General features: G+C 27.3%; 1 protein-coding gene and 2 long non-coding RNA genes across 7 annotated transcripts; 2 read left to right on the top strand and 1 right to left on the bottom strand.

Moving 5' to 3' along the window:
* Window positions 1-991: 991 nt before the first annotated feature.
* On the top strand, window positions 992-6273 carry LOC132946749 (uncharacterized). 3 transcript variants are annotated; one of them, XR_009664757.1, is made up of 6 exons: window positions 992-3031; window positions 3099-3322; window positions 3439-3514; window positions 4221-4385; window positions 4481-4592; window positions 5160-6273. It is a non-coding gene; the product is annotated as an uncharacterized LOC132946749 (long non-coding RNA). The 3 variants fall into 3 exon arrangements; XR_009664758.1 differs by having other exon boundaries at window positions 992-3322; window positions 5160-5217; window positions 5725-6273; XR_009664756.1 differs by having other exon boundaries at window positions 992-3322.
* Window positions 6274-9839: 3566 nt separating this feature from the next.
* On the bottom strand, window positions 9840-12476 carry LOC132946661 (uncharacterized). 2 transcript variants are annotated; one of them, XR_009664743.1, is made up of 5 exons: window positions 12064-12476; window positions 11848-11995; window positions 11665-11788; window positions 11442-11600; window positions 9840-10321 (listed from the first exon to the last, which is right to left on the bottom strand). It is a non-coding gene; the product is annotated as an uncharacterized LOC132946661 (long non-coding RNA). The 2 variants fall into 2 exon arrangements; XR_009664742.1 differs by having other exon boundaries at window positions 11665-11785.
* Window positions 12477-12602: 126 nt separating this feature from the next.
* Window positions 12603-14492, top strand: LOC132947050 (uncharacterized). Of its 2 annotated transcripts, XM_061017232.1 has the most exons (6): window positions 12603-12745; window positions 12828-12993; window positions 13501-13611; window positions 13733-13921; window positions 14075-14227; window positions 14328-14492. In XM_061017232.1, the coding sequence occupies exons 3-6, from the start codon at window positions 13536-13538 to the stop codon at window positions 14342-14344; spliced, it is 435 nt and encodes a 144-aa protein (XP_060873215.1). In that variant the 5' UTR covers window positions 12603-12745; window positions 12828-12993; window positions 13501-13535; the 3' UTR covers window positions 14345-14492. The 2 variants fall into 2 exon arrangements, with proteins under 2 accessions (XP_060873215.1, XP_060873214.1); XM_061017231.1 differs by lacking the exon at window positions 12828-12993.
* Window positions 14493-14517: the final 25 nt, after the last annotated feature.

Below are 14517 nucleotides of genomic sequence, written 5' to 3'. Positions count from 1 at the left end.
TTTGGGAATTTCCATTTTACCACCAGCTGGACGGAAAAAAATCGCTTTCCAACGCTTCAACCGCCATCAGTTAGACTTTCGGTGCAGGCGTGCCAAAAACAATTATTTTAATCCACAGTTATTTATACATTTTAATTTTTAATTTTTTTTTCTATAATATAATTTTGATAAAAAATAATTTTTAGTGGATCAAAAAGCTTGAAAATTTAATACAAGGTTCATCATAAGTTGTAGAAATACGTAGAAACGATTTTTTTTTTACAAACATTAAATTTTAAAGTTCTCATTTTGACTAAATTTGTCAAAATTCTGGAAATGTGGAAATAACTCTAAATCTTCAATTTTTTTTTTGAGTTGGTTAACTATTTACTAATTATAATTACATATAGTAAAAATTACGCTAAACCTATTTTATTATTATCAAAACAAAATATGTTGACCTAAAAAAATCGTCAACAATAATAATTATATTATACCAGGTGAATTATTTTGTATCAGCCCCAGGGGACGTAATGTGACAACCGGTTATTATGACCTATTTCCTTTGGTCCCTTGAACGTCATTACTCATTACTATTACATACAGATTTCTTCAGGTGTATATTGAATATAAATACTCAAACAAATTCACTACTAGTAACTCCTTTAACCAAATGGTTAACTTAAATTACAACAAATATTAAAATTAAGTTAAACTTTATTATTTAATAAGATGGATATAAGAAATAATTCCTAAATAGGTAGGTATTTTACTCACTTCGATAGGACTTTAAGATCCTTGTACACAGTGTTATAAAAATACTTTGAGGCTTACAAGGCTCTTGATATATTATTACAATATTAGTTAAAAAATATTAAAAATACATAGGCACAATTTTTTTTTATAAGCATTTAAAGTTTAAATTTTGACAAAATATATCAAATTTAAAATTTAATAATTATTTTGTAAAAAATTTATAAAATGTTCAACTTTTATAGCTAAGGATTGAAAATTTAAAACAAGGCTCCGTGCGTAAATAGGTTATATATAAATTACTTTATTCAAAATAATATCATCAAATATACATGGTAATATCATAGGCTGACTGACCGTTTTCGCTGAGAATCGTTTTTCTAATATAATGATATTATATCATTGAATTCAAATTTAACACCATCCATTACAGTGACCCTCTTGTAACCTACTGAACAGCAGAGCGACATCCACTTACCCACCTTTTTTATTTTGCATAATATGTTGAGATTTTTTGTGATTATTTGGATGCCCATATTTTACATCCTATATATCTTTCCATATATTTTAGTTATTCGTAACAATGTATTCATTACAGTTTAATGTCAGTATCAGAAAATGTATTTAAATAATGTTTAATACTTAGGTACTCTGTTTAAATGGGTGTGGTGACGGTATATGTAAATTGCAGTTATACACAGTAATTTTAAAAACATTGGCGTGGCCAAATTTTATTTTATTGCTACTGTTAGTAATAATTCATACTGTTTGCATTAGAAACTCTGAAACTGATTACTTCTAATTATTTATTTGGCTTAATTCAGTTTGAAGGTAGGATTAACAAACATCTTTTGATTCTTGGACTTAGTCCGAGTACTGGACGTAACTGTAATATACTAGAAAATAAAATAAACATTAATTTAATTTAAATCTTATTTTATGAACATTTTTAATATAATGTATTTAGTGTTATTAAATAAACTTGAGTATATCCTATTAGTTGAATATGCTACTTTCAACTAGGAAGTAAGAATCATAAACACAAAATTGTTTCTACAGAATCAAAAAATACTATTATTATTAATCATATTTTAGGATTCTTATTTTAAATGCATAGGTATGTAATGATATTTTAAAACATAAATGCACACTTTCTTAATAAATGTACAGCAATTTTAAGAACATGATTAGAATAGGTTAAGTTAGAAACTTAGGTTACAAACTTAAGCTGTAACAACTTACATTTTTAATTTATAAGATTATGTTAGGTTAGTAACTAGGCAACTAACCTAACATGACCAAACTCCTAAATTCCACTTTTATGTATCGAAATACTCAATGTAAATATTCTGCTTTCAAAGATGATATTAAAACTAAAGATTGTAATTTTAAAAAAAGGTGTGTACGTGGATGTCGCTCTGATGTACAATATGTTACAAGTCCGATACAGTATAATGGATGATATACAATTTGAATTCAATGATATAATAATATCATTGTACACGAAAAACGATTCTGAGCGGTGACGGCTTGTCAGTGTTGATATTTTATTTTATATTTATATTGTTATTAGTTATTACTCATTCTTAATACGGTAGCCAGTAAGTTGAATTAAAATTATAAAATTACAACAAAATTCGCTAAATAAGAAATCAAATGAATATCCAATGTTGTAAAAATGTTGCCTCCTTATCTCTAGTCTTCGTGATTATAAACACGAAATTATATTATACATAATATTATACAATATAGTAAATGATAATATTCATAATTCATATTATCAAACTTCGTAGGTAAAGAATTTTTTCTCAAATAAAACCATCAACAAGTTAAAAATTATTAACGAAATATGTGCTATTGGCGAGTCACGAAGTATACTTTTGAGTATTATTTACTTGAATATTTACTTCAAAAACTGCCACTGTTATGTAATATATAATATGTATACTCGATAAAGAGTCGAAAATAATACTTCGTACTTCAACTACGAATGTTCTGGTAGAAAATTGAATCTAGTTTCTATAAGCTATCCATCGCCAATAGGCTGTAATAATCAAAGACCGTGGGCTATAATAATTATTGGCTATTGTATAGGCTTACAATGGTTTTCTTTTTTTTTGTTGGCAACCACCAATCAAACGCTGTTGACTTTCCGACAACAACAATTATTATAAAATATAATATAGTGATACTATTATCATCTCGTCCGTGTTATCACCGTCGTTTTTATTATTGATTTTCTCTACGTCATTCACCGTTCGCTGTCGGCATCTCGGCGACGATACTACGATCATACTAGGTAAAAATAATTAATAATAATATTATAATTATAATAATAAACTGCTACTAACTGTGTGGTGCTGAAGGCGACCGGCAATGTTTATCCTTTACGAGTTGTACCACGATCGCTTACTTGCCAGGCTGATCATCCTATCTCAACTGCTTATGCTCGTGGTTTTCGTTGACTTTTACGTGACTCACCGCAGTCAAAACTTCACAAGTCGTTTAACAAGAGATCCAACCACATCGCAGGTTAAACGCCACACCGCCGTGGATGCGACGCCGACAACGTCTTCCGAGTTACCCGCAGGTTTAAATACTTGCAAAAATATTGTTTCGTTACGGGGAGAGTTGCGGTGTAGTGTTTACTATAGCCATCACGACCCCATGTTAGTCCGCAATGTTGTTTATTAAATTATTTTGCAGGACGATGCTAAAGTGTTGATCCGCAAGTCGACTATGAACATGAAAGTTTCCACTACGAGGTGTTGCTAACACAAAGGTAATATCCCGTTAGTTTGTTTACCCATCAACATTACAGATATAGTCTTATTAGACAATATGCATAATGTTTGCTTAGGTGTAGTAAAAAGATTAATAGAAATTTGGGTTAAAGGGAATAAACAATTTAGGTTGGTAAAAAAAAAAAAAGATAAAATAAATAATGAATTAAAAAATTTAAAACCCTATGTATTATTAAAGTTATGTTGCCTACCAAGGACATTAGATGAAATAGAGTACCAACTATAAAACTAAGTACATTTTTATTATACACTGGTCAAATTGTTTTAAAAGGTAATTTAAAAAAAAAGATCTACTTTCATTTCTTATATTAGACATTTAAATTAGAATTTTAATTTGTGCAGAAACCTGTTATAAACACAATGAATTAGCATTTCGGTTCCTTATAAAATTTGTGAATGATTTTGCTACCTTATATGGCTTTTATTTAATAACATATAATGTCTATAGCTTTGTTAAATTACCAATGTTTGTGCTTAAACATGGTAAACTAGACAATTTTAGCTGTTTCCGATATGAAAACTATTTACAAGACTTAAAAAAATCAATCTAATCTATTGAATACCCATTGCGTCCATGAGTTGGACTTTGTTACAAAGCTGGTACTTAAATATAATTTAAATAAAATACAGAACTTTTTAATCTTCATTATATAATAGGTATAACAGTTGGAAATTTAATTTTAGGAATCATTTATCAAAAGTTTTGGTGGTTGTGGATCAAAAACAATATTACTATAGTATTACAGAAATTATTTACTAACGAATTTGCTGTAATAACTACATGGACTGGTCGTGCGAAAAACATATCTATTTCCATAGGCACTTCAGAAGTTGTCAAACTATTAAGAAGTAATTAAATTATAAATTAAAATTATTATTTAGTACCTATATCTACACATAAAGATAAACACATTTATTTATTTAAACTTTGTTTTGTTTTTTAGGAATCATTAAAGCTAATTCAAATAATACCTAAACTGATTCAGAGTTTGAAATTGTGGTGGCTAATTGGCTAAGACATGCCAATACTCGTATGAATAGATCAAAATAAATGAGGTATATAAATTATAAACTAGTTACAAATCTTCAATTATAACAAATATTACTTATTGGGTTATTTAGGGCTGTATTCTTTGTTGATGCTTAAGAATAAGTATTGCTTAAGCTAAACTTATGGCACAAATGAGATTCATAAATGAGACTTTGGCTTAAGCAAAGAAAAAGTATTACTTAAATTAAGGTTGGTCGCGACCTACCTTATGCATTGCTTTTAGTTATTATCACAAAATTTTATTTTTTAAATTTTCAAAAGTGGCTTAAGCAATACTTATTCTAAAGCTTCGACTTTAAAATATGGCCCTCAATATTTTTAGTATTTTTCTATTTGTACTATAATTTATTTTACATAATTAAAATTGTTAAATATGTATCATAAACATAAAATATTGTACTTTTTAATTTAATTTTTGTCGTAATGATATATAATGGTATATGTTAATTTATACTTAAAGTTGTACCAAAATCAAAATATATAACTTAAGGGAATTAGAGAGTTTAGTTAATAGGGCAACTGTTGTAAAATATTTTAAAAAAATTAATAAAAATGATTAACTTGTTTTTCAGGTTCAAGAAGTATATAAAAAAAAGCTATCTACTGTTGTGTGATAAATTGTATGCATTGGTCAGTAAAGACTAAAAAGGCAATAGTAAATAAATACCTAAAAAACTGTTAAAAACTAATTTTATTATACTTTATTTTCTTGATATTTACTGTATAAAAATTCAATTTGTGAGTCAAACTAAATTAGTGAGTTAAGAAGATTAATAATATTACATTTCAAAATTCAAAACTAACTTATCTAATTGTATTTGAAATTGTACAAAGATATTTAACGAATTCTACAGTTTTTTATCATTAAATTTAATAACCTTCATTTGATACAATTCAAATTTTTATTTTTATTTTGACTATCTATTAAAAAGAATTTACGTTCAGAGTTTATGTTGTTAATAATGGTTCATTATTTTTTATACTTTGTACATTTGAGAGGTAACCAGCCATACCTATTTATTTTTATTTGTTATAATTTATCGAATTGAATGAATTTTCGACAAAAATATACAATAAATAAATAAATTTTTTTTTTATTTATTTGAATAATTGATTATTAGTATTTCTTTTATTTAGATTTAGGCCTGCAAACGTCAACAGTTTAGTCCCGTATGATGGAAATTGGCGACAAATATTCATTGAACAACCCAATGTACTGACAATTTATTGGTCGTTACATATGTAAAATAACTCATGTACAAAAATATAAAGAATCTTTCAGAGGCGACACTAATGAATTTACTATTGTACCATTATCGTCCTTTAAAATTGGTGTGTACTCCATTGACACCACTAAAATGTCTGAATTGTTTTGTGCAAATTTAACTAAAATTAAATACAATTTTTTTTTTCGATGTCAAACAATTTAGGAATGATATCTTCTTTGAATCATGCAATAAATTATGTTATTTATATTTTGTTTTACTTTTTTGTAAAATCAAGTTGATTATACATTAAAGAATTAAAATGTTTATTTATTTGTATTTATATTATGTTAGTACTAAAATACTTATAATTGTTAAATGTTTTCCATTATAAATTGTTATTCATTTCTAAAAAATTGTTTTTTAATAGTATTTATGATAAAAAGTTTAATGTTTTAAATGAGTTTGTATGCCTCTTATGTTTTTAATAAAATGTCCATATTACAGTAATTTGAAACATTACATGGATGTATTGAGGCAAGTTTACTTTTAAACATTTTGACAACCTCAATTGGTGTTATAGAGATGTGTAACTTTTGAAAGGAAGGTAAAAAGAAATGTTATTAATACATATCTTAAAGGATATCATTGCAGAGTAAAAACCGTTTAAGAGATGTTATTCATACGTGTATGCAACACAATCTATGACGTTCCGTGTATCTAAAAAACATCCCAGTAACATTGGTAGGACAAATTATTGTTCAGTGGGTACCTAATAAAAATTTTACAAAATTACATTTTTGCAAATTACAGTCAATATATCTTGTAAATAATTTGAACATTAAATAAATATAAAAACGGTGGGCAGGTGGGTGTTTCTCTGCTGTACAGTAAGTTACAAGTGGCTTACTGTAATGGACAGTGTTAAATTTGAATTAAATGTTATAATGTCATTGTATAAGAAAAAACGATTCTGAGCGAATACGGTCAGTCAGCCTATGATATTACTATATTAGTAAGTATATTTGATGATATTATTGTGAATAAAGTAATTAATATATAACCTATTTACGTGGAACCTTGTTTTAAATTTATAACCATAGCTATAAAAGGTGAACAATTTATAAATTTTTAACTCCAAAATAATTATGAAACTTTAAATTTGATAGCTTTTAAATTTAAGAACTTAAAATGCTTATAAAAAAAAATTGTGCCTATGTATTTTTAATATTTTTCACTGATATTGTAACAATCTATCAGGACCCTTGTATTCAATTTTCTCGATTTTTTGGTCAAATAAATAAAACTATTGGTATTCATAGAAAAAATAAATAAATTTTAAATTTTAAATTGTCTGTAAACAGCTCAAAACGAGTCAAAATATTTTGAAAATTTTAGGAATAAGTATAGGACTAGTTCCTAGTCTCATTTTGAATTCAAGTCGGCACGGGACAATCTTGATAAATCAAACTTGTTGTACCTAGTTATGCACAGATTAAGAAAATTAGACAAATAAAAATGAAAATTTTTTTCAATTATTAAATAAGGATCATAATGGGTATGCCCACGTAAGTTCCCTCACGAAAAAAATATACCCACACGATAAAAATTATTATGAATACAAATTGGCTTCCCACTTTATTCATACTTAGGAGTGCAGACAATTTACACGTAGTTGTGCTTAAAAATGTGTTAAGTAAAGTGTCTAATCCAATTTTTAATTGAATCCAGTCCATGTATTAAGTACAAAATCTAATTCAATTTACGTACCTATAATAATATGTGGACATATTATACATAATACATAGACTGGATTCTACAATGTAGATCGTACGATTGTATTTTTTCGTGAAGGAACTTACATATATTATGTAACCGCTTACCCGCTATGTTTCTTGTGAGAAATTACTAAGCTTCTGTAAGTATACTCTAAACAGTAATATTAAAGGTCCCGCGTCATTGGTATTCAAAACCATAGTATAATATCGTAATGTCAGTGCGTCTGCATCGCAACGAAAATCAGTTGCTAATTATAGTAGTAAAATGCAGCTGCGATAAATATGAATTAATATATTCTACTCAAAGCTCATTGCAATTTATTATAGGTATTAACTTGTCAATAAATTATTTATTATTATTAATTATTATCATCTATTAAGAAAAGAGTAGTATTTGCTAGTTCCTTAAAAAAAAAAACCACCAAATGTCCACTCATGTAGTACTTGTATACAATATTGTATATTATATTTATGTTTTTAGTCAAATCATATTTTAGTATAATTTAAATTCAAACACAATATCAGATATAGCAACAGATAGGTGACTGTAATTAGAGTTAAGTGTTAAAAATTTTGTTGTATAAAATATAATAGTATACATAAAATGTTGAAGGTCCCATAATCAATATTTATGAATTAGGTCCTTACAAATAAATAACTAAACTCAATATATATATTTGTAATTCAGTATTAATAATGAGGTTATTACCTAGTACAAGCGTGTAGTGTGCGTGTCTACCGTGTCCTACAAGACATGTGTCTTCCGTGTATGTTGTGTGGCATGTCTCCAGAAATGCCAGTGTTAACCCTGAGACAATTTGAGTTCAAAAAGGTCATCTATAGTTACACCTAAATTTGGAAGGCAATTTGAGTGTCACCTACAGCATAATATAGTAGAAGAGCATTGGAAATAAAGGGTTGCGTGGTGGTGAAGTTATCCACTTCCATGTTCGTGATTCAGTACCTTATCCCCCCCCCCCTTATAGATTTCCAAAATACGCCACTGAACATATCTCACTGCTGTATTTCTGAAATGTACATATGCATACTGTGATTGTAACTAGTAATAAAAATAAATAATCCAAAAGTCCTAACAATCCCAGATTAAGATAATTTATAATAATAATAATATAGATACCTATTATTCATAGATTATAGGAAACATACTATCCGCCAAAGGCCCACCATTGTTCAATATCCATTGTAGGCCCCGGGCCCACCTGTCCCCCCTTAATCCAGGCTTGAGTCCTTGTATGATCAGAATACATTAATTAAAAAAAAAATTATGTATAAGTAGGTACGTTTGAATGATCTGAAATGTTCATTCTTCATTAGATTAGCGAACCAGCATTAGTAATTTTAACATCATCATAATAATTATTTAACTATCAATTATTTCTATATTAAGTTATTTATTTAGTAATAATTGTATAAAAAAATATTATAATTTACCATGTAGAATAAATTATTTATTATATATAATATTCAGGTGGTTTCTTTATATCTAATAGGTAGTTATTAAATTCAACTAAACATTTTATTTTACAAACATTTTTATAAGTTTGATTAATATTGTTCATAATGAACAAATAACTGAGAATCTTGATATTTTAGCTTCAATGTTACAGCTGACCGTGGCCACATTTAGTTGACTTTGTCGGTAGAGGAGCAAACCCAAATTTAAGAAAATACTCATGTATGAGTGACACAGTTTTCTTTACATTTTTATTAATATTTTAGCAAAATTTTCTTTTTAAATCTATGATTTCTTAAGATGCTTCGTAATACCTATAACAAAAAAAAAAGTCTGACGGAGTGTAAAATTAAATTTTATGAGTGTTTGAAATTTTTATAACATTGCAGTATGTTTATATAAAATGTATTTAGTTTTTTTAGTATCATTAAAATATATCATAATATGCATAATGTTTACAGAGTATTATGATTTATGAATAAACAGATTTAAATTAAATATGTTTATTAGTTATATATTAATTGGAATGTATTAGGATAAATTGCCAACTGTGTATTATCAAAATTCAAAGTGTTAGAAAATTGTTTATTGTATTTAAATATTACAAAATATAATGTTGCATATTTGGTAATGCAACAAATTGCATTAAAATATTTAAATCATTAGTAAAATATTTTTGACTTCATATTATGTTAGATCAATAAACAACCAGCAAACTGTTTGCTTCCATTACCGCCACGAAAACACATAATATATTGAAAGTGGGAAAAAATTGTGGCTAATAATTAACTATAATCAACCAGAAAAACTGTTTCCGTATATTAGAAGACGTTGTTTAGGTAATGCTGTACTATAATTAAGACACGCTAAGTACTTACATTTTTATAAAATAAAATATTAATTACACACAGTTTTGTGAAATCACAGGCCACCGATTAGTACAGAATTTCAATTTAATTTACATTCTTAAATTATAATTTAAACACAGTACATAATATACAGTAAATAATAATACATAATATATTAAACGATAGTAAACATAAATATTTTAAACAATCTTGAACGTATGGTTGAGATTATTATTTTATACTTATAGTACACGTTCATATCCATGTGAGTAGCATTATACGCGTGAAAATATAAATGGTGGAAAACGATTATTAGTTAAATCGTATTTTAACCTTTACTTTGTTGACTCGGCTTTGATAAACAATTTGATAATTTACACATTACAATTTCCAGTTCTGTTTGGATTTATATTTTGAAGTTTCTAAAACCTGTAGATAAAGAAAAAAAAATTATAAATAGTATCAGAAGTTTTAGGGGCCTTGCTAGTCGCTACAGCAATTATTTAAGAAGCAACATTCAGGCAATTTTTTGTCTTAGTCGTCCGGGATCTATGCGTTAGCTGTAAATGATTGTTAAAGAGAAATTCAATGCTGGTACCACTTTCGTATGCGTATAAACCATTTTTAACAAGATAAACTCTGATTGTAAATTCTACTTAATAGATAGTCAAAATAAAAATAAAAATTTGAATTGTATTTGTTTAAACAAATTAAGGTAATTAAATTAAATGATAAAAACTGTAGAAATCGTTAAAATATCTTTGCTCAATTTCATATACAATTAGATAAGTTAGTTTTGAATTCGGAAATGTAATATTATTAATCTTCTTACTTCACTAATTTAGTGTGACTCACAAATTGAATTTTAATACAGTAATATAAAGAAAATAAAGTATAATAGAATTAATATTTTAACAGTTTTTTAGGTATTTGTTTATTATCGCCTTTTTAGTCTTAACTGACCAGTAATTGACAAACAGTCTTTACCTAATATATCTAAAATTTCAATACTCATGATCGATATTTCTCTAAATTTCTATAATATCTTACTTTTAGTTTGATCAAGTATGTGATCAATTTATAGAAAAGGGGTAAATACCACTTATAATATTTTTAATAATATTATAATCATGTAAGTATGTAGGCCACTTGTCGTTATATTGTAGATATGTATAATTTAAAGTGAGTATTTAACCTAACTTGCAAAAGTTATTAGCTAATTATAAAATATTGTTAAAAATTAATTTTGTTGATTTATTTCCTGCAATATTTAATATTGGCATTCGATTTTTACAACAAAAATATATTCTTAAAATTAATAAAATGTTTGATATTTAATGATTTTTATAAGACTGTCTTATTATTACCAATGCATTTATTACTATTAATTGTAATGAACATATTATTATTTGAAATTTTTTGAAAACGGTATTATATTATAAAAAATATCATAGTACAACGGACAGTCACTCCAGTGGCAGGGCAATAATAAACAAGTATCTACTGTTTTTTAAAAAAAATAATTAAAATGTTTAATAAGTTAACTTACTTGAAGCATGCTGGATGCCATAACTCGAGATCTCTGGCACACAAGTACCAACCATGACAAACAGCTGCACACTGTTCTAACATATGTAGATAGAGATTATAAGATACAACCCACATAAATATGTATACAAGAGCTGAAAAATGTGTGGTCTATGTATATCTAGAACACAATTAAAATAATAATAGAACAATCAAAACATTTAAAGAGTTGGACATTATCATACTAGTTGTGAACGTGCTGGAAAGCATATAAGAGGTCCCATTATTCTCTGAACTCTCAAGAAAAGGTCTTCTTTGTTATCATATTCGTCTTTGCTTTCTTTTTGTTTTTCACATTATTTTCATCTGCTAAAAAGAAAACGCGTTAAGTCCATTCCACAAATAGGTACTTAAGTGACAGTTCTCACTAGTTGTATCCATGGAGCGTAAGACAAATTCTTCATCAGCAACTTTTTTCTCAACATTGGGGTCTAACTTCAGCACTCGATTGTAGCAACACCTCGTAGTGAAAACCCTCATGTTCATAGTCGACTTGCGGATCACTTTAGCATCGTCCTGCAAAATAATTTAATAAACAACATTGCGGACTAACATGGGGTTGTGATGGCGATAGCAAACAGTACACTGTAACTCTCCCCGTAACGAAACCATATTTTTGCAAGTATATCAACCAGCGGGTACCACGGAAGACTTCGTCGGCGTCGCATCCACGGCGGTGTGGAGTTTAATCTGCGATGCGGTTGGATCTCTTGTTAAACGACTTGATGAAGTTTTGACTGCGGTGAGTCACGTAAAAGTCAACGAAAACCACGAGCATCAGCAGTAGAGATAGGATCCGATCAGCCTGGCAAGTAAACGATCGTGGTACAACACCAAGCATCGCCGTGAGCACCTCTCAGTTGTAACCTATATTTAGGTCGGTACCTACCATGATATAGTAGCAGTTTATTATAATAATTATAATATTATTATTAATTATTATTCATAATATTATCGGAGTATCCTACGTAGTATCGTCGCCGAGACGCCGACAGCGAACGGGGAACGGCGTTGTGAAAATCAATAATAAAAACGACGGTGATAACACGGACGAGATGATAATAGTATCACTATATTATATTTTATAGTATTAATTGTTGTTGTCGGAGAGCCGAGAGAGTCTGATCGGTGGTTGCCAAAAAAAAAACGAAAACCATCGTCTATACAATAGCCAATAATTATTATAGCGCACGGTCTTTGATTATTACAGCCTATTGGCGATGGATAGCTTATAGAAACTATATTCAATTTCCTACCAGAAAATACGTAAGTTGAAATACGAAGCATTATTTTTGACTATTTATCGAGTATACATATTACCTACATATTACATATTTACCAATTACAGTTTTTGATGTAAATATTGAAGTAAATAATACTCAAAACTCAAAAGTATACTTCGTGGCTCGCCAATATCACATATTTCCAATGGCGGCTTGAACTTTTTTTTTCTTGACTCACATTTAATATTTTTACACCAACCACCCTAAACATTTTTCACTGCTCTCCAAAAGGTGAATTCATAGTTTTTTAGTGGATAAGTTATGCCAGTTATAGGTATTTAATTGGTATACACAGTAAATATTATATAACCCTATATCACCCCTGAACCAATTAATAATTGTAGTTATATTATATATCAATATATGCATTACATTTAGAAAATATTATATAATAATAGGTACATTATATTCTAAATGTTAAGTATTAAATGTAATATTTTCAACAATAATCTAAACTAAAAATGTAATTTAATGATATTAATTTTAAAAGAAATTCATGTGATACCAGTTTGTACTTTGTATGCGCTAACCTGTAGTTATTGAAAATTTCAAGATAATTTCTTATTTCTTACTTATTTTAATGGTTTAAAGTCAATTGTGAGAATTGAGTGAATATAATAAAGTTAATTAATGTGGATACGGATTATACATTTGCTCCTCCAAATATGAATTCATGTAAGATATAAATGAATTACAATTATTATTTTTAATAATATATTATAATTTAAATTTTTTTAGGTAAAAAGTCTCATGTAAAATATTTTGAAGTAAAAATGAGTGAAAAGCAACAAAACATCATGTCAAAAAACAATAGTTATCGATCCCCTTCTAGAAAGTTATCTCTTGATGGTAATTAAAGTATTACATTACAATGAATACACATAACTATACAAACTGTTGTGTTTGCAAACTATATATGAATTAAGCTATTTATATTTTTGCCATTATTATTATTGTCATTATATTATAGGACCAAGCTCAAATATTATTAAAATAAACTCACCTGCATCATCAGGAAAATGGAAAGTAATAATTGATAATAATAATTCAAAGTCCACTAAATCTTCAAAAAGAAAACTACATTTTGATTCAAAGTCCCAGAAAACAATTGGGAACCGTAATAGTAAAGGTCGTGTCAGTCAGTCTCCAAAACATTTTGGTAAAATCGAATTTATATAATTAAATTAACATAAAATTAAAATTATACATTAGTTATATTATTAAAATTTCAATTTATTTATTTTGAATCTCTGTTTGTATAAATCAAATAAGTTTCCTTGAATTAACTTTGTACTTTACTTATCACTTTCAGAAAGCATAAACACAGATTTGCTTAAGTCCCCTACAAGAAACTATCGCTTAAATGATCATAATATTGATGATGTTGTTACTACTCAAGTTGATTTTAATAACACGTCACCCATGTCTTGTAGTCTTTATACTAATGAGGTCTTAGCTATCGATGGTAATAAAATAAATAAATAATTTGCATCTTTTTCAAAACCATAATAGGTAACTGATTTGTGAAATGTATATAAGATTGAAAATTATTAATAATTTTTCAGGTTTAAGAAACACTTAAATAAATTTGACTCGTTCCATTACAAACATTAAATATGATATGAAAAATGATATGATAAAAATTGAGAGGATTGAAAATATGTTGAGTGATATTCATACAAATCAAAACAAATCTTTTTCAAAAGAAGTTAATCATCTAGTCAATGATAGTATTTATAAATTCCCAATGACAAA

This window comes from Metopolophium dirhodum, chromosome 6, assembly GCF_019925205.1.
Source record: "Metopolophium dirhodum isolate CAU chromosome 6, ASM1992520v1, whole genome shotgun sequence".
NCBI lineage: Eukaryota > Metazoa > Arthropoda > Insecta > Hemiptera > Aphididae > Metopolophium > Metopolophium dirhodum.
Note: the sequence above shows the minus strand (reverse complement) of the source record. Positions and strands in the feature narration are given on the sequence as shown.

What these genes read in the sequence shown, in the direction of transcription:
- LOC132947050 (XM_061017231.1), top strand. Translation starts at nt 13,536, where the DNA reads ATGAGTGAAAAGCAACAAAACATCATGTCAAAAAACAATAGTTATCGA. An exon ending in TAGAAAGTTATCTCTTGATG is followed by an intron (nt 13,612 to 13,732) that starts GTAATTAAAGTA and finishes ATTATATTATAG; the next exon opens with GACCAAGCTCAAATATTATT. An exon ending in TCAGTCTCCAAAACATTTTG is followed by an intron (nt 13,922 to 14,074) that starts GTAAAATCGAAT and finishes TATCACTTTCAG; the next exon opens with AAAGCATAAACACAGATTTG.